General features: G+C 34.9%; 1 protein-coding gene across 5 annotated transcripts in view; it reads left to right on the plus strand.

The window, feature by feature from the left end:
* Positions 1-20,664, plus strand: part of FAM19A5 (family with sequence similarity 19 member A5, C-C motif chemokine like) — a 421,841-nt gene that overhangs the window by 220,488 nt on the left and 180,689 nt on the right. For all 5 annotated transcript variants that reach the window (XR_005841186.2, XR_005841183.2, XR_005841187.2 and 2 more), the window contains exon 2: positions 4,049-4,198. Coding sequence is in view for 2 of the 5 variants with exons in the window: in XM_015275813.4 (XP_015131299.1) it covers positions 4,049-4,198 (150 nt within the window). In the remaining 3 variants the exon portion in view is untranslated. The remainder of the gene's footprint in view (positions 1-4,048; positions 4,199-20,664) is intronic.

Here is a 20,664-nt window from a genome sequence, read left to right on the forward strand (position 1 = left end):
TTAAGTCAAAAGATCTTGTTGCAGAACATCTTCAGTGAGGAAGGATATATAATAAAAAAAATTAGTTTTGCTAAGTACATACTTAAAATGATCAAAATATATTTAAATATTTGACATTCAGGTTAATGTCAAATCATAAATTATGCTACATACTTAAGTTCCCCTTTGTTTCAGCGAGAATTGTTGATATTCAGCTCTGCTCAAGAGTTAGCATGGCTCTGTTGTCAGAAAACCTTCAATATAGTAATAGAAAGCTACTGAATGTGTTCCTATAATCTGATTTTGAAACAACTCCTGCATTGTGTTCTCTGACAATAGAGTATCTGAATCTAGCCAAGATTTTTAATAACATCTAACTTTATGCATTTTAAACTAAAAGAGCTTGTGTTGCTAGGCATCAAATTGATGATGCATGGAAAAATTATTCACTGGAACTGTAATATAACCCTGTATATACAATTCAAGAGATTTTCTGGATGAACATGAAATCTACAACCCTGGCAAGACCTATATATCTAGATCTAGTTTTATTGCCATTTGACCCACGGATATTATGAGCTCATCATCTGATTTTATTTACTTAAATGAACCTGGGGGAAAGTTTTCAGCTTTCCAGCATGAATAAATTAAAATTTCATAATACCTATAGCTTACTTACTAAAATGAATGCAAATTAGATTTTAGTTGCTGTTAGAGAACAGAAGTATTAAAAAAAAAAAAAAAAAAAAAAAAAAGGATTAGTGTAACTTTGAAGGATCATTTTCTTGGAAAATAGACAAACAACCTTTCAGACTATTCAATGACTCTGAGTTCTCTGGTGGTGCTTTTTTTTCTTTTTTTAAATTTTCCCTCAAGATTGTTTCATTCAGGTTGGATAGGGGTGAGCTGCTTTGTGTACTGTGAGTACATTAATAGGATCTAATAAAAATGTTGACCTTCTTTCATTAATATCCTCTAAGGAGATCACTGTGCCAACTTCTCTGAAAATGAAAGGTACCCTAATTCTTGAAACTGCATTTAGTAGAAGTATGTTCCTTTGGTTCCATCCCTTCAAACCTTATATTTCTAGATAAAATTATTCAAAAACAAAAGTAGCATTCAGATTATATAAGTGAGATTATCCTGTATATTCACTTTCTACTTGTTGAGAGACACAGAAGATCTCCAGATGAATCCAGATGCTCTGGAGGTGGGCCTCCATAAACTTGTCTTTCACTTTTCATGCTTTAAAGAGCCGTCTAAAGCCAAGTAACAGTAGATGTAAAATATATGCTTGCAATCTTTGCAACCTGTGACACAGGAACAAAAAAGTACTTATGCCATATTAAATGGGAAGATGTGCTGCAGATCTATGATAACTTCTATTTTTCTTCTGCAATGGATAAGTGATTTATTTACATATTTATCTTTAGAATCTATAAAGTATCTCAAGAATCTCTCTAATATTCCATTATTTTTTAATAGGTGCAGAAATTTCCTTGAAAGGCAATGTGACGTTACCTTTTTATAGCAACTGGTTTCATTTTAGGTACCCAAGATTTCTAAGTTCCTCAAAAATGAGGTTGCTGTGCTTGAAAGAAATCATCGTCTTTAAAAAGAAGCAAAAATAACCATTTGAAAATAATCATTAAAAAAACAAACAAAGAAACAAACAACAACAACAACAAGGAATCTATGTAGAACTAAAACTGGACAGGTTCAAAAGCAGAAAATATTGTCTGTGGACATGTTTATCCACACTCCTTGCATTCCCTAAAAATTATCTTTACATAAAGCTTCAGTGTTCTTTTTATTTTGAGTGTAGTTCTTATTCACCTTTACTGTGCTATAACACTAGTCCCTTTCCTATGAAATGGGGCTTTATACAAAGATTTACCTAGATTACATGATTTACAATATCTTTTAATGAAAATAACAATAGTATAAAGACTCACAGATAGGGGAGAATAAGATACCCCATTCTCTCAGGAGCACTTACTCATATCATATTTGTGCTTTCCATTTTTCTTTGGTTTCCATTCAATTCCCAATGCAGAACCTTAATCGTGATGTTCAGATGCCTAAGGGGTCGTGCTCTAAATACATCTCTGATTGTGCCTTTTTTACTTGATCTACTAAGACAGCTCTGTTCCTTGGGAGGGATACATCTCTTGCAACCCTAAATGAAATGTATTAGCAGTGGGTGAAAGTGAATGCTTTTATTTCAGTTCAAGATTTCTCAGTGTATGGATTTCCCCTGCCTGCATTTGAAGAATCACATGCCACTTCCTTTCTTGCTAAACCGTTGTTTTCTAACCCAAGATTTCTGAGAATAGAAGGAAAAAAATGCATATAACAAATTAAAAATCCCCTCATCAGTATGTTTATCCTAAGATGTTTTTATTAACAGCGTGGGTGGAAAAGAGTAGAAAGTTCGTGAAAGCCAGGATTGACTTAGCTCATAAGTCTGCCAGCAAACATTAAAATATTGCAGTGATTTTGGCTGTTGAATACCTTATCTATATTTCTGAAGGCCTAATATCTATAACCTATATATATTTGTATGAATTTTTAGAGCACTTCATTCTATAACCATCTTTATGATCCTTGCTTTTACCACATTGTACATTCACTGCAGTGTAGGAGTTACAGCAACATGAAATTTAGGTAGCTTAGCCTTGAACGAGTCCCACCACTGTTGACAGCCTACAATGTTTTGGTATTCTGACAATTTCAGAACTACAACCACACAAAAGAAAACACTGAAGGCTGATTCTGAGAAGAATAGAAAAAACTACAGTATAAATATCATTATACTTGTAGATATTAATTAAACACTGCTGACATATATCTCACTATTTTTTCAATTCATGTTAATGCATTTAAAATTCCTGGTTTTTCTCTCATTATTTTTCAAAAATTGAACACAATAGAAGTAATTCACTTTGAATATTCTTTAAACTGTATAGTAAAGATGCAATATTGCGTTTGTTTCAATTTCAGTATTTTATGAAAAGAGATATAGTTTGTGGCTTGCAAAGATATTTTTTGCATATATTTCTTTGAAGTGTTACAATTGATTGCTTACAAAGACAGAATCCAATAGAAATGCTGTTTAGTACTGTACATATGCAAAAATTATAGGTAAAGGTGATAGCTGGGATTTTTTTCCAGTCTTACTAAGCACTGAAATTCAATAATGTATCTTTCTTGCTTGTAAAATGATAGTACTTTGCTACACTATTAGCATACTGCTTATACACCATTTTAATTGTACTATTTTCACTCCTTTCACTTTTGACTAAGAGTCCATGAAAACAAATTTTTGTACCTTTTTTTTCTTTGTACCTCACATTGTAATCCAAGTTATAGGGTGGATTTTCATAATACTCAGGAAAAGCTACACGCATTGAAGTAGTCAGTAAAATGCAGGCAGTGGTCCTCAGTGAACGAGGCTCTGCCATTTTACTGTTATCTGCAGAATAGTTATATTGTAAGCTTAGTGAAAGACAAGAGGCTAGCTACTTCAAAACTGAGTCAGGTAGAACATGAGTTACTAAGACCCTATGCCAAGCAAGAGTCAAAGAGACTGAGAAACTTGGGCATTCTTTGAAAGACCTTGTCTTTCAGAAATAACACATGAAGCAGTTAAGACTAAATAATACACATGAATACGGAGAAGGCCTTTAAATATTTTCTGTTTTTGTTTTCCATATACTTAATCATTTTTTTCTGAAAGTACATGAAGGGCATGCAATTTAAATTTCATGGCTGTAAAAGCAGATTGTTCCTTTACTCAGCAGACGTAAGTAAAAGTAACCTGTGTGACCTCAACTCTCTGGCTTTTATGAAACAATAATCATTTCCTGACAGAACCAGTTTGCAGGGTTTTCATATGTCCACCACAAAGAAAAATTGTATGTCATCTCAGTTTTATTATATCCATCAACTGGCTGCCATTTATTGTGGAGTGTCTGTGCTGACGTAGGGCCATGACTCTATTCGGCTGTAATAGATTGCGTGAAGTGCATTCAGTGACTCTGCTACCTGTTGCTGGTTCTTTTTCCAGGTCAACTGGCTGCAGGTACATGTGAGATTGTTACTTTGGACAGAGATAGCAGTCAACCCCGAAGGACTATAGCTCGACAAACAGCTCGCTGTGCATGTAAAAAAGGACAGATTGCCGGTACAACAAGAGCAAGGCCAGCCTGTGTTGATGGTAAGAAGTAAAAGATCTATTCAATTAGTTTATGCCAATACAAGAGTGGTGTCAACTAGTAGCATGCGTCAGCAGATAAAAGCACTTTAGCAGGATTTTTTATATGTTCCTACTAGCACTGGAAATACCACTGAAATATCCAAAAGGGCATATTTTAAGTGTTTTTTTTATTATTATTTGAATTTTTTATTTTTGTTTATAGCTGGATGTGCAATTGAGTGCTGAGAGCATATTACTGTCGTATTTTGCGTGTGATGATGGTATCAGCAGTGAAATTACATTTTTCCCCCTGCATTTTATTCCTTGTAATATGTATACACACATAAAAAGCCACAAAAGTGCCTCAAAGCTGGGGAGCTAGTGTCACTGCTCCTGTGTTGGAACTTAATGTTGAAGAAAACATTGATATTTTAACTGGCATATAATATTTGAATACACCTTATATGTCTAGTGTTCCTTCTCCTTAAAACGGTGACTCTGTATGATTCACTGCAGATGCAGTGATAACGTGCAGACTGGAAAACTGCTGACATAGAAGGAGTTATGAAAATATTTCACTCTGATATTGTTTTGTGGGATGAATCTCTGTATTGCAGCTGAATAAGATGTTAACAACAGTACAATCTTCAAGACAGGTCTGCCTGTGCAAATTTAACGTGTTAGCAAACATTCATAATAAAAATGAAAATTGGAAATATATAAAAAAATAGTTGATGCAAAATGGCTTGTTTTGACCTAGGCTTTGTTAACAAACTTGAAAAGATGCTTATGTATACAAATATAATAAATTCACAGAGCCTTTGAATACAGTCTGGTTTGAGTTCTGAAATAATAATTGCTGAGAATATCTCTCAAGAATTCGGTCTTACCAGTGATTATCAAAGACAGCTCAAAGGAAATTTAAGAGCCTACTCACAAAACTAAATATAGAACATCATGCACATTCTATTTTTGTGTTTTCCTTTCAATGTTTTTGGTACTCTGTAATACAGTTTCTTAGCTGTCTCTCATAATTTGATTCTATACCAAGAAATTCTCTTCTTTCCTGTTATACTGTAAGATTGTAAGATTTAATTGCTTAAAAAATGAAATTATTTTCCTATGTAACTTATAGTTGCAATTTTGGCAAAATTACTTGTTAGGAATCAGAATAAATTCAACAATGTTAGCATTTTAAAACAACAAAGTTATATAGGAAAATATAAGTTCTGCATTATCTGATGAGAAAGAGGCATTTTTACTCAGTCAGCTATGGCATATGGTAAGATTCATTTACTTTAACTTCGGTATCCAGAGTTAGTCACTCTGCTACTCACTTTGTCTGTCTTGCTTTGAGACACCCCTGGTGATGAAATTAGACTTCAGACAGCTAAAATCTATCTGTCAGTAAAAAGAGATTAGCACCCCTGGTCATCCAATTGTGACATTAGCTTAGCTTCCAAGTATGGAAGTTTTATTTAGTATTTGAAAATATATTATATTTTTTCATATTGTTGGAAACTCATGAAGAAGGACTATTTCAAATTCTACTTCTGCTTTCAATGTTCTTGGTCATCATTTTATAAAAGCAGAGGGATAGATTATTGGCTACATATTATTTAATCAGAGAGGATTCTGTATGTAGTACTTCATTCTTGAGAACTAAGTAGGAAATTTGTCATTTGAAAATTAGAGTTTCCAATTGCATGCCCAAGCACTTTACTTCCAGGTACTTGTATTAGGATCGAATAACATAGTTCTTCGTTATTTTTATGAAATGCTTATTGTTAAGATGTTGAGCCCTTTTCTAAGAATGATAACTACCAGATGGGTAGGACGTGGTATTTTGCTTTCCTTGACCATCTTAGGGATATTTTGTAATCTAAGCTTGAAAAGCTTGATAATTCTTAGAGCTGGCTAGTGAATTTCTGAGTTAAGAAGAAAGCATGAGCCAAGTCTCTTGTCTGTAATTTTTATTTAGGAATGGTGTTAAGAAAATAGAGATTTTTTACATATGGTAAACACAATTTTATGGGAAGGAATAAACAAGCACTTTATGTTGTCTGTAATCTTCTGTTGGTAAATAAAGTTGGCAAATGGACTGGTCATTAACTAGCAAGTATCCATTTGTGAATCTACCAGGTTCGTACTTTAAAGAATACACACTGAATTTTCCCATATTGTTTAACTCAATTTCTAGAATAAAGGATTTGAAACAAAGCTACTAAATGCTTTGTCTTGGCCAGAACATTATATCTACATAAAATAATGTCTGTGAAATAATACTTTTCTTTCTGATGTAAAGTCAAATACTGTTTGAGGAATACCACAGCCAAACACACTTTTTGGTTGATTTGTTTGTTTTGTTTTTGCAATAAATAAAAGTGTTTCCATCTGTTGAAGTCTTCCATCTAGCAGAGATTCTATTTACTTTTTTTCCACTGTCCAAACAAATCTTTCTCTGAGCTTTTGTGAAAGGGATATAGAATATGCTTTTGCATATTTTATTATATTTGTAGTATAGCTGATGTTATGAATGTATTGCTATTTAAGATTTCATTTCTGCTATCAAAAACATGTTTTAATACCTGCTATTTTTTATATAGTTTGATTTTAATTACATTATTTTTGAAGCTAAGGTATCAGGTTAGACCTTAGTATTTTAATAATTAATAAAAAGTTGTTTGAGAAGTAATCAGGCATAGTAAGTGTGACCTCCTAACCTACTAGCAAGAAAAAAAATAGAGAACAATAGTGTTACAGCTTCTGTTAAAACTATATTTTGAATCTGCACTACTATTTTTTATAACTTTAAAGTGCATCATGTCGCACCTGGTTTAATGGGAGAAATACCACAGAATATATTTGGTTACGCTGTATATTCCTGGAGCTCTGAAATGTGAGTGTCAATTATTACAGCAAAAGGAGTAAGCAATTTAAGGACTCTTAAACCTCAGAAGCATTGTCTGAGATTGCACTTGTCAGTGTACCTCTTAGAATAAGGCCTGAGTTGATTACCAAAATCCACTCTGATTTCCACTGCTACTCAACTAAGTTATGTTCCAAAGACATGAATGACAGTAGCTGTCAGATATAGAAAACTGGAACTCTTAAAAAATGAAAATGCTGTGTTTAGGGCTTGGTCTGAGCAGAACATGAAGAACAGAACTTTTCTGGAAATTTCTTCCAGTCACTCCCCCCCCCCCCCCCCCATCTTTAAGTATGTTTTTTTTTTACATAATTAAAAAAAAAAAGGGGGGGGAGGGGGGGGATGGAAACCAAACCAAACAGTATTCACCCTGATTTCAGGCATGATTTAGTGCTGATTGCTTCAGTTTTAATCCTGCTAAACCATAGCATATATCTGGTATATTTTGTTGTGATGTGATCTTTAATTTATGAATGTAGTTTCACGATACTTTGATAGTAGCTTGCCTTCACTTTAAGTTACATTATTATTATTTACAACTGTGTTCCTTTTTTTTTTTTTTTTTTTTGGAGATCAAATTCCATTGTAATGACCTCAGCTGCATTACTTAGATAAAATACAATATTTCAACATAGCATCTGGTTTATCAGTGCAGTATTTTCCATATGTGTCAGTCAAGCTTCATCAGTTTTTTAATCTGGAGTCTGTGAGAGATTGGAAGAGAACACTTATTCTTTATTTTTTTTCCAGTACCTTCACTAACTTGGAATTGTTTTAAAGCAAGTGACAAAAGTCCTTACTAGCAGTGTGTGTACACATACACCCATGTTTTTTGTTCTTTCAAGAGAACCACTGTCCAAAAATAATATTTATTATGCCAAAGTTTTTTGTAGAATGCAAGTACATTAACCTAAGGAGCATGTATTGAACATGTAAATGTTAAATAGATTCAAGGAATTCTATCCAATATATATTTATAAAACAAAAGTAAACAGAAATTTTCTTCAGAAAATAGAAGCCACTGATAAGAGGAAAAGTGGGTATTAGAAAAATGGTTTAATTATTTGAGGAAAATGAGTTTGGCACTGTTTAATTTATTTACCCATATTCTGTGATTAGAAGATTCACATGCTTCATGTTTGAATTTTGTCCACAAAGTGAAATGAAAAAACTTAGGACATAGATCCTGACTTCCAAAATTCCTGAAATTTCTGAATTTTGAATAGAGGAAGCCCAAGTAACTGAATTCAAGCTTTCAGACAACTTATTTGTAAAGCAGTCTTTTTTTTCCCCTTATTTTAATTCATTTGCAAACATTGTAACAGTATTTTTGGTATATAATCTTATTTGTTATAATTTGTTCATACGTTATAATTAATGTACTTTTCAGCTGGCATTGATTGATGTTGTTTAACACAGAAATTCAAGATCCACAAGGAAGCCACATTAGTTTCAATCAATAATTCCCTGCTCTTCTCATTAGCTCTAAGAGTCTATAGGGAGGTGGAGTGTTCAGAATTGATCAGTAATAGAATCCTAGGTCACGCACTTGAAACAAAACTCAATTTAATACCTGGAGATCTTCATAAATCTAAAGTACCTTATCCATACCAACCAAAAAAGAAAATAAAAAAAGAACTGTAATGATTTTCCAGGAAGGTCATTTTAGCTTTTACATTTTGAATATTTCATATGTTTATTAGTTAGATGTCTATATTATTTATCCTGGCTTTATTGTAGATATTTGTAAATATTAAATTTTGCTCATGTTAAATACTATACATTTTAACCTGTGTTACAATTAAGATAAGTCAGTGTGAAAGGCATAAAATTACATTGCAAAGTGTGATGGGTTTGAAATTAAACAGAGAATGAATAATACTGTGTAGAATTTTTTTGCTGAAATAGAAGCAGCATGGAAGATTATTTGCCCACAATGAGACTAAAATGCTGCTGCAGAAGAAATGTCACTCTTCAACTCCAATACAGAAAGTGAGAAACATAAAGTGAACAGACCAGTAGCTGTAGCATCAGTGGCAACACTGATGTTTTATAGGAAATAGAGGAAAAACATAAAGGTTTCACCTTTTGACTGAGAATCAACAACAGGAGAAACTGAAGACATGAGCAGAAACACACACACACACACACACACACACACAAAAACAAAAAAAAACCCATCAATTTCCACTTAGATGGTAAGAATCAGATCAGCAACTACCATAAGGGAGTGTTTTCATAAATAACAAGAGTTAAGTGCTGTACTGTATTTGAAAGCATTAAGTACCTAAGTTCAAAATAGATACAGCCTTCATTAAGTATATAACATAGTTAATTTATATAAAGTAACAAAACTAATTTAAATTATTATTATTTTTAATTAAAACATAAAAAGGGCAACAAACCCATAAAACTAGTGGAGTATTTGACCTTTTATTTTGTGAAATAAGCACATCAGTCTGGTTTGATGGCACTGGTTGCAATTCTTAGTGAGCTCTCCAGGTGTTCGTCAGCGATTTTTGAGGAATTTCTTCTTTTCCCATGCTTCATCCTTGACAATAATTGTTCACACATGTACGTACTGCCAAAAGTGAGCAAGATACGACTGTAAGATGATGGATATCTGCCACAGGCAGCAGATTAGTCTAGTGATTTCGACAGAATAATTAATTCTTCAGCAGTAAGGCACCATGAAACATAGTAGCATATTGACCATGGTTTGGAGGTCAGGCCCATTAAGCATTCTCAGACTGAGAACTCCTACAGAGGTCTACTTCCTAATGTAGACCTATGGTTCTACTACAGATTAGAATCATAGAATCACAGAATGATTTGGATTGGAAGGGACCTTTAAGACCATCTAGTTCCAACTCCTCTGCAATAGTCAGGGACATCTCCCTCTAGACCAGGTTGCTCAAAGCCCCATCCAACCTGGCCTTGAATTCTTCCAGGGAGGGGGCATCCACAACCACACTGGGCAACCTGTTCCAGTGTCTCACCAGCCTCACAGTAAAGAATTTCTTCCTGGTATCTAGTCTAAATCTACCCTCTTCCATTTTAAAACCATTTCTCCTTGTCCTGTTGCTACATGCCCCCATAAAAAGTTCCTCCCCAGCTTTCCTGTAGGCTCCCTTCAGGTACTGGCAGGCAGCTATAAGGTCTCCCAGGAGCCTTCTCTTCTCCAGGCTGAAGAGCCCCAACTCCCTCAGCCTGTCACTGTAGAGGAGGTGCTCCAGCCCTTTAATCATCTTTGTGGCCCTCTTCTGGGTCCTTCTGTCCTTCTTGTTTTGGGGGCCCCAGAACTGGACATAGTACTCCAGGTGGTGTCTTACGAGAGCAGAGTACAGGGGCAGAATCACCTCCCTCAACCTGCTGGTCACAGGTCTTTAGATGCAACCCAGGATACAGTTGGCCTTCTGGGCTGCAAGCTCACTATGCCAGCTCACACTGAGTCTTTCGTCTACCAATACCCCCAAATCCTCCTCCTCAGGGCTGCTTTGAAGCCATTGTCCCCAACTCTCTGAGTGCAACCTTTCAGCCAATTTCTTATCCAGCAAGTGGCCCATCCATCTAATCCATATTTCTCCAGTTTGGTGACCAGGAAGTCATGTGGAACAGTGTCAAATGCTTTGCACAAGTCCAGTAGAGGATATCAGTTGCTCTTCCTTTATCCTGACGCTGTAACTCCATCATAAAAGGCCACCAAGTTTGTCAGGCAGGTATTGCCCTTGGTGAAACCATGTTGGTTACCACCAATCACTTCATCTTTATTTTCCATGTGCCTTACTAGGGCCTTCAGGAGGAACTGCTCCATGATCTTACCAGGCACAGAGGTGAGATTGACTGGCCTGTAATTCCCTGGATCTTCTTTTTTCCTTTTTTGAAAATTGGTGTTATGTTTCCCCTTTTCCAATCCATGGAAATTTCACCAAACTGCCACATCCTTTCAAACGTGATGGATAGCAGCTTGGCAACTTCATCCACCAATTCCCTCAGAACCCATGGATGGATCTTATTGGGTCCCATGGACTTGTGCATCTTCGGGTTTGTTAGATGGTCTCAAACCTGGTTTTCGCTTACAGCAGGCAGATCTATGTTCTTACCGTTACTTTCTGCAACTTGGGCAATGTAGCTAGAGGCAGTATGCTAAGTCTGAGTCAAGGAAGTCATTGAGCGCCTCAGCTTTCTCCATATCCCTCCTGAGCGGGTCTCCAGTTTCCTTCTGGCGAGGTCACACATCTTCCCTGACCTTTTTATCACTGATACCCATGTAGAATTTCTTCTTCTTCCCCTTTATGTCCCTGGCTAGTTTAATTCTGTCTGTATTTTAGTGTTCCTAACTTGATCCCTGGCTGCTCAGACAACTTGTTTGTAGTCCTTTCAGGTAACCTGTTCCTGCTTCCACACCCCATGGACTTTGGCTATCTTCTTGAGCTTAAGTAAATCCAGGAGCTCCTTGTTGATCCACGGAGGCCTCCTGGCATTCTTGCCTTCCTTCCTTTTTCTCAGTATGCACTACTTCTGGGCTTGGAGGAGATGATCCTTAAATACCAACGAGCTTTCTTGGGCCCCTCTTCTCTCTGGGGCTTTCTCCCATGTGACCCTACCAAGCAGTTCCCTAAAGCGTTCAAAGTCTGCTCTCCTGAAGTCCAGAGTAGCAAGCTTGCTGGGCACTCTCTTTGACACCCTAAGGATTTTGAAGTCCACCATTTCTCCAGCCATATCCAGCCATTACTCACCACCCTCTCCTTGTTGATGAGGACAAGATCCAGCCTAGCACCATTTCTTGTGTGTTTCTGTACTACTTGGAAGAGGAATTGATGATCCAGGAAAGTTTATAGACAAATCAATCAGGGATTAAGGCAAATTAGGTTTAATTAATGATATTGTAAACTAATGAATTGTTATCTAAAGCTTCTGAAGGATTATACACAGATTGAATCACTTTGGATATATAAGGGAAATAGATCTGGGATAAGTGTGAATAAAATCTAATTTAAAATATTTTTCTAAGCCTTGTAACTATAATGAACTGACCAAATTGGAATTATTTTGCACTTATTTTACATCTGCCTTTGATGTTAAACCTGGCATCAATACACCATTTCAGGTTAAGAGATGACTGTATTTCTAAATGATCATGCAGGGAAATATTTAGGAAAGCAAAATTTAATTATGTGATTTGGAAGGTAGCCAGAAACCAGGGGTTAACACTGGTACTGTTGCAAAGAGTGCTGTGAGAACTTTAATTGCCTCTAATGCTTAATGCCTTGCTTTCACATTTCATCTGAAAGACAACACCTTCAGCCTCCCAGTGTTTCATTAGATGCATTAGTTCACCAGTGCCAGCAGCTCGTTTCCTTTAGATCCCAGACACTCCTAAGCAGTCATCCATGTAGTCTAATCCTCTTTCCTCTGCATGCGCTGTTGGCAGTTTCAGCACAGAAAAATGTTTGGAGGTTATGTGACATTAGATTGTGGAACAATTTTCTGAGGGAGTGGCTAGAAGCCTAATTACTGCAGACATTTTAAATTGAACTGGACAAAATACTAGAGAATATATTGTGCATTATCACTGGGCAGAGTTTTCTGTGGTTGATTTGTTACAGCAGAGCATTGCCAACAATCACACTGGAATTGCTTCAGTCTGATTCATTAGCTAACTTCAGGTAATAGGTCAACATGACATTCCTAATTCCGGACTTTGGTCATTGTAAGCTCCCTTTTCAGACAGCAAGATGAGATGGACACATCAGGGGTCATGTGGTGTCAATATTGGAATCACCTCCTGAAAGCTCCTCTCTTCTTCTCTTTTCTGGGATTAAAAAGCATAGGATGATGAGCAAAGTAGGTTTTCTGCTTGAATGTAATATGTGTAAACACTTCAGGCTATCAGCTGCTCAGATCACCTTCTGGAAAAGTCACTGTCTTCACTGATTAGAGGCATTTCAAGGGGAAAAATAATAATAATAAAAAATTAATGTTTGGATTACCCTCTCTGCTTGTCATCCTAGGTTTTAATTTTCCCTGAAAGAGAGGGGAAAGAGGGAGTTTCATAAAAAAATTGTGTGTGCAGGTGGACTTCTGTTAAGGCAAAGTGCTGATTTCTAGTGAGGGTAAGGGAATCTAGAGAAAGAAGCTTTTGTTAATACCTCTACTAGAGCTAAATGACATTTCTGGCACTATGTAAAAGCAGCATCGTGATGGGGTACTTTTTATTTTTATTTTTTTCTTGCCTGAATAAGCTCATTAAGCACAGAGAACTATAAACAGAGAACCAGTACGTTTCATAAAACTGAATCAAGAAAGAGTGTAATATTGTTAGAAATGACATTTTAAACCTAAATACCACTTTATTTTTAAATTACCTTAGATTTAATATCTGTGGTGGTAGATGATGTGTCAGAAGACTCCTAGAAAATATTGAAATCGATTGCTAAATTAGTGACAACATTAATAGCACTGCTTCATCCAGCACCTGGAATATACTAATTAATGCTAGGCATTTTTTCATGGCTCTTTCAGAGTACTTTGCAAAGGGCTGATTCTGAGCAAACACCTTTCTTAAAGATAGGACCTTAGAAAGATACCTTTTAAAGGTTATTATGAAGTTTCCTTCTCTAGCGATGTTCAAGACCCATCTCAACACTTTCCTCTACAACCTACTGTAGGGAACTTGCTTTAGGAGGAGGTTAGACTTGATGATCTCCAGAGGTCCCTTCCAACCACTGCAATTCTGTGATTCTGTAATAAAAAGACCCGAGTTTCCTCTGCTGCTGAGGGCTCAGATTATACTACAACAGAACATGTTTTTTTGCATTCATTTACATTGACAATACTTTAATTTCATAATTTCAGTTTGCATAGGACTGTATTTTTTCTTACATAAATTGTCTTACTGTTGTTTAATTTCTACAGTACCATATGAATGGAAGGTGCTTTGTAAATACATACAGTCCTAGGTGGAAAAGTGGTTGCAAACTGATGACAGAGTCCTTGTTTGTAAACCTAGAAAAGTAAATAAGAATATTTAGATGCTTCCTTTTGTTAATTACTCAGGCCGGAAAGTAAGAAAAGAAGATGTTGGTAGAAGACTGAAATTTCCCTCCACTTCTTTCAGTTTTGAGACTCTCAGTCTTTCCTCTGCTCATCGTTCTTAAGCGGGCATAGAGCACCTTTACCTTTCCTCCCTTACCCAACAGTCATACCTTGCACTACACAGTCACAGTAATTTTCATTTGGTACTTTATGCTACAACACGCAGAGAAGACACTACTAATTTTGATGACAGCAAAGGCTGAAAGAGACATATACAGAGATATTTGATACAAAGTGTTTGGAAAGAGCTGGAAGAGAGAAGAGCAAAAGGCAAAGAGAAAGGAGGGAGTGTGGCAAGGATGTCTGGAATGAAGTCAGTTCAACCACTCAAACTTCCTCAACTGTACCAGTCTAGACTGCATCACAACTGAGAAGTAAATTCTTGCATGGGCTAGAAAGAGATGAATATTTTTAGACTGCTGTAGTTAAAGAATGAAAGTCATCTAAAGACTGAGATTTGGCCAAAAAAGTAAAAGATTATGATTTTTTTTCTTTAATTTTGATAGGATGTTTTGATTAACTGAATGACACTGGCATGACAATATCAATAGACAATGGGATATAAACAAACAAAAAGGTTTTTTTTTTGTTTTGTTTTGTTTTGTTTTGTTTTTCCTATCAATTTATAGTTTTTAGTGATTCTCTTTACTGCTTGATTTTAAATAGCTGCTTCCACAGTCCTGTGTAACTATGGGACTCAGTCCTCCAGACCTTGAGAGTAATTGTTTTTTTGTTTGTTTTTTTTATTTTTCAAGTTTAATATTTGGAGGATATATGATACATATCAAAAGATATTAAGAACAAGCTATCTTTGGTAACATAGATGTCAGATAAACTGCTGAAACATACTAACCTTACATTTTGATAACAGAAAGACATCAGAGTTTTGAATAATGTGGTAAGACTTCAGCGTTAGGAAATACACTACTAGGTCTCTAATATCTGATTTTTCAGTCTTTTTGTGCAAAAGAACTGTCTTGCGGTTTTACATGTGTCAGACCTTGTAAGTGGAAGGCTCAGACTGTATGAATTTTATGAGTACCCACCGTTTGCTCATTTTAATTCAAATCAGGCTATAATCTCTTATGATTTCACTATCATGAGCTGAGAGGTGCTGGATTGGTGCTGAATTCCTTCAACAGTAAGATGAACTGCATTATCTACATTTCTTGGTAGCACTGGCTGCTGATCCATCACATTTTGATATATTCTCATGAGTAACATAGTGTTTGGCTAGTTTTGAACTCTGTTTTGTATGTTTAGAAACCAAACATATATACTAGGTGTCACACTACTTTCATTTCTGTAAATGCTTTACACAATATGTGTATTATTATTTTTTAATAATTTTATGTTGTTTTTCAGATTTCCCTTCATATTCATTGTGTATATATAATATATATATATATACATGTGCACATGTATGAACTATTTTATATATAAGTGAATGCTACGTTTAAAATCCTGTTTTATTACTGGCTTTATGTGGCATTACAATGAATAAACTGGGAGCTGAAAGACCAAGACACAAAACTCTCTTCCAACAATTAGTGTTTCTGCTTTGAAATTACTTGCTTTATCATGGGTGAGTTAGCAATTCATCAAGACTTAGCAAAGAAGTCATTGAGTAAAATGTTACAAAAAAATAAATGGACAAAGTAACTATCAGTTGCAATTGTCCCAAACTATTAATTAATTATCCCATAACTGTAGTTTCCGGGACAAGCCAGAGGATTCAAGTCAGGTTTAAACCAGTGTAAGAGGCCATCCATCTATTACAATGGCTAAACTGATTTATAATGAATTAAGTGGTGCCAGTTCTTTGCGTAGGATATTCTAAAATGATATTGTGTGCAGTGTTCAAGTAAAGATTATAGAAGGGTTTCTGTACTTGAAGCAGTTTTTGGTTTTGTTCAGATGTTTATGACTATGACTGGAACATGAACATAAGTTTAGATCCTATTACAGAATTAATAAAAAAGCCTACTCAGACAGAAAGATGTGATTCCTATCTTGAGATTCTTAAGGATAATTTAAGGTTCACATACTTCAACCTCTTAGTCAAATTAAGAATTCTATTGAAACTAATGAACCTGTTTCCTTGAATTTAAATTTACTGGACCAGTACTCTTTTGGACAGATAGGTATAATAAAAAATGATAGAATCAATGCAGTGATAAGCTTCCCGTAAGAATAAATTTGGAGAAGAGATTTGGATTCATATATAGAATGAATTAAATTCTGCAGATTTTTCTTTTATATTAATGATTTTCATTTGTTCACTTCTTACAACAATAAATAGTGTACTTCTCACTTTAAAAAATTGATACAGACTTCTTTTCAAATTTGAAAGGATTATTTGATGTTTATTTGACACACTTATGAAAGCTTGGATCAGTTCTGGATCTAATGTTCTAGATGAACCTGAATGAAAACCAGAAATCAAAATGAGAAAAAACCCAATGTTTCAACTCTTTTCCTCAAGGGATGTGACTCTATATCCCTGCAGATTAGAGTAATGCTAGATCGCTACCCTCACTTTTTAGTCTTTGAAATTCAAGTAAGTTATGAAGTCATATTTCTTTTGGGCTCATTTATTTCCTCCTCTTTGTGTGTGTGTGCATTCCTGTTGTTGACAAACACCAGTTAACTCATGAAAGTCTCAGTTTTTCTAGCTTTTCATGCAGATAAGCCTTCCATCTGAGCAACATGACTATGAAATTTGCCACATGGAATAGCTTTTGGCATGCAAGTGGAACAGAAGCACATAGAAGATGTGGAAACTGGCAATCTGTAATCTGATTATTAATGTGAGAAGATATTGCAGTGAAATAAGCATATAAATAAAAATTAGCACAGAAAAAAGACTCAAGGTATTTCTTTTTTTTAAGATGTAGTGTGAAAGCGTGAATATTGGAAAAGCAATGGTATTTCAATTTTATTATGTAGAAAGTCTACAACTTTACAGAGCTGCATTTCCAACTTCTGTTTTAATTCTAAAATAAGTCACCTTAAAACTCCTTGTTTGGAAAAAAAAAAAAAAGTTCATAGTCTAGCTTAACACTGTAATTCTAAATCATCCTACTGAAGTCTGGATGTGTGGTTTTCTCAGAGCGTGTCTGTAGTTCTGGTAAAAGATTAGGAGCATAGCTTCTGTTAGGAATTTACCCTTATAGAGTTTGAAACCAGAAAGCTTTTGATTCAATTCTGTCTCAGATTAAATTGTAACTGAAAATATTCTCTTTCAGTTCTAGTGCTAAGCAAAAAAACAAAGTAATATTTCTAATTCAGTTTGTGTTTGCGAAAAATATAAAATAATAAATAGAGCATAATAATGTTAATTAGAATTTATTTTCTGTCAGTTTTGACAAAGATTGTAGAGTATACTGAAGTCTTCATAATAGTTCAGATTGCTTTTCAGTTTGGGTTTGATTCTTTTGATTGCTTTCCTCGCTCTTTGATTTTTATTTTTACAGTACAGTGCTAATATGAGCTTTATTTTTATTCTTTGAGGTTTGTGGGGGTTTTTTTTTTGTTTGTTTGTTTTTTACTAAAATAGTGAGAAATAGCATTTCTGAACCTATTACCTTTGGATTCATGTCAAACTGTGATAAATTTTACCTGATTGACATCCTACTTGTACGCTTCTGCTTGCTTATGGAACTTCACTGAAATCTTAATTTGTGCAAAATTGTGCAAAAAAGGTTTCAGTTTTCAGTTATTAAGAAAACTTTATTTACAGATTACATTTACCAAAGAGCTATTATTACTTTTTATTTTTACGTTCCCTTAGCAAAAGTTATCTTGATTTTCTGTATTTTCAAACAGTTGAGTAAAATACTTGAGTGTAAAATGTAAATTACAGAAAAGTTATGTATAATGCTGTTATAGGCATAAGATATGTACCATCCTCATACCAGAATTTCATTATCCTGCAGAGGAGTGACTGAATAGGTAGATATAACTAGTAGGTTATAAGAGCTCCATTTAGAACAGTCATAGACATTTTGTGAAAAAAATGAAGTATAACTATTCTTGAAATCCTTTCCTATTTTCTGTAAGGTACTCACTAGGTTTTGAAACCAAGCTTTTATGGGTTTATTTATATGAAAAAGATTCTTGATCTACAAAAGATTTTTATCATTGCTTCGAGTACAATACTACTGATTTCTGTTTCAGGTGTGCAGTTTATTTACCACTTTCCAGTAGTCTTCCATAGTGCAGATATCTTCACGACTACAGACCTTGTCTGGAAATGGAGTGTTGCTGCTGGGTGCACCTGTACCAGTACCCCATTGGTGTACAATAAAACAGTACTTCCCATCTCCTTACTCAAAAAAAAAGCTATGGACTAGAACAGTATTTTGTAACATCTTTGCATTAGTTTAGCTAAATGCATTTTAGGATTGTATTAAAACGGTGGTTGACCATTGGCTTGTTCTCCCATCAGCAGAAATTACATTGCATCCTTGAGATCAAACTGAGATCAGTTCAGGGCAATGATTTTGATTTCTGAGGTGTAATAAAATGAGTAAATTTAGAAAGTTAGTACCTTCATAAATAGTGACTGATAGGATTCTTGATTTTACTGTTACTCATGGCTGATATGGTAGTCCACAAGAGCAAATGACAGTCCTTTATTATGCCAAAGACTGTAGAAATTGAAAATTGTAGTCTCTCTTTTGAATAAGTTACAGTTAGAAGATTGAGAAATGGAAACTTAGTAGACAAATCATGAGAGTAACAGTTTTGCTCCAGTTTTGTTCATTTCTGTATGCCTGCAGAGGAAGTGAGTACTGCTGAGAGACAGTGCCGCTAGATCATGAGAGTCTGTGGTGGAAAGAAATGTTGAAGGAGAAATATGTTACAGGAGAAAAGAGGATAAGATGGGTGGATATGCAAAGAAGTTCAGACTTATTTTTATAAGAGCAGGAAGAGTAAATGATTTCATAGGAAGTCGATGCAGAACACAGAAAGAGTCAGCAATGTTTGAAACAACTTATGTCTTTATGTCTTCTCTTTTGCTATTAATAAATTTATTTCTGTTAGTCTTATGATATCTTTGACTGTGGTGTCTTCACTATATTCTTTTTTTTTTTTTTCCTTTTTCTTCACACCTTTTTTTTTCCCCCTCAAAAAACAACAAAAAAGTAGAGTTGTTGAATTCTGAACTGTTGTATTATTGTATAATAGCAGGAAGAAGAGCAGAGGAAGAATAATGTTTCTTTCTAGCCATCATGCATAGTTCACTCAGATGGACTAATTTATCTTCCAAAAAAAAAAAAAAAAAAAGACATTTGGAAACTTGGAAGCTAGTTAAGTTAGTCATGTTTGTGTAGCTTCAAATTTTCCTCATTTCTTGTCATCCTTTATAAAAGTTACTTCTGCAAACTTGTGCCCTTTTCTCACACACTTCTTAGCAGGCTTTCATCACATTTCATTGTCTTATAAAAACAGCATGGAATGGAAATACCACCAGACATCTAAAATGTAAAATAACTCTTTGGTTAGCTAGTATATATACTTGAAGTATATAAGATTGGTGTGGGACTAGTATTTTCATTTCCTTTAACCTTGTTTCTGTTTACAAAGAGTTTTCATGATTTTGGGGAGGAGAACCTTCCTCTAACAAGTAACTCCTGTGCAAAAGTTTCTTTAGTTCGTTTTATTCATTTATCTTGGTTATACTGTTCAGACCAGGGTGTCCTTCCCTTTTTCTTGCAAAGCACTTATAGATAATCATGTTGCTAAAAATAATCTGAATTAAAATATGAATAAACCTGTCCCCCATTCATTGGGCAGTAGGACAAGGACATTGCACATAATATTATAATATTGCACATAATATGTAATAGATATATATCGTCTTGTCCCCTTTCTAGCCCCACTGTATGGTCTATATACATTATTGTTTTATTTTGTTTGTTTGTTTGTTTTAGTTTAAAAAAAAATATTGATCAGTCCTGATCTTCATGAGACAGAGATCTTGGATGGAGAATTTAGAGTTGAGGAAATGGAAGTATGTTCAGTGTAAGAATGGGGAAAATAGATGTGCTACTAGATTTCTCGTGTTGAGAGACAGGTAATTTTATAGAAAGTAATTTGCAGTTTTGCCATAATGAAAGAGGAGTAACATCTCACATCTGCTTCAGGGTAAGCACTTGCTTGCGGATAACTCTAATTTAGTTAATCACACGCTCAAATACATTATTATTCACCATTCTGCCCCTGTCATAACACTAACTAGTGATCTTGTCAGTACTTTTCAACTAAATTTACAAAAATACACTGGTGAGGAGTGAAGGGTGATGAATTCTGTAAGGGTCATATTATACTGGCCTGTAGGACAAAGCAAGAGGATGGTAGCTCTGTCTAGCCCATGAATCCTATCTTCATGGACAGAAAATAACAGAAGGGGGCAATTAGCAGTATTTCCATGGTAATATCAAAAGCTGATGAT

Source organism: Gallus gallus, chromosome 1, assembly GCF_016699485.2.
Source record: "Gallus gallus isolate bGalGal1 chromosome 1, bGalGal1.mat.broiler.GRCg7b, whole genome shotgun sequence".
NCBI classification, from domain to species: domain Eukaryota; kingdom Metazoa; phylum Chordata; class Aves; order Galliformes; family Phasianidae; genus Gallus; species Gallus gallus.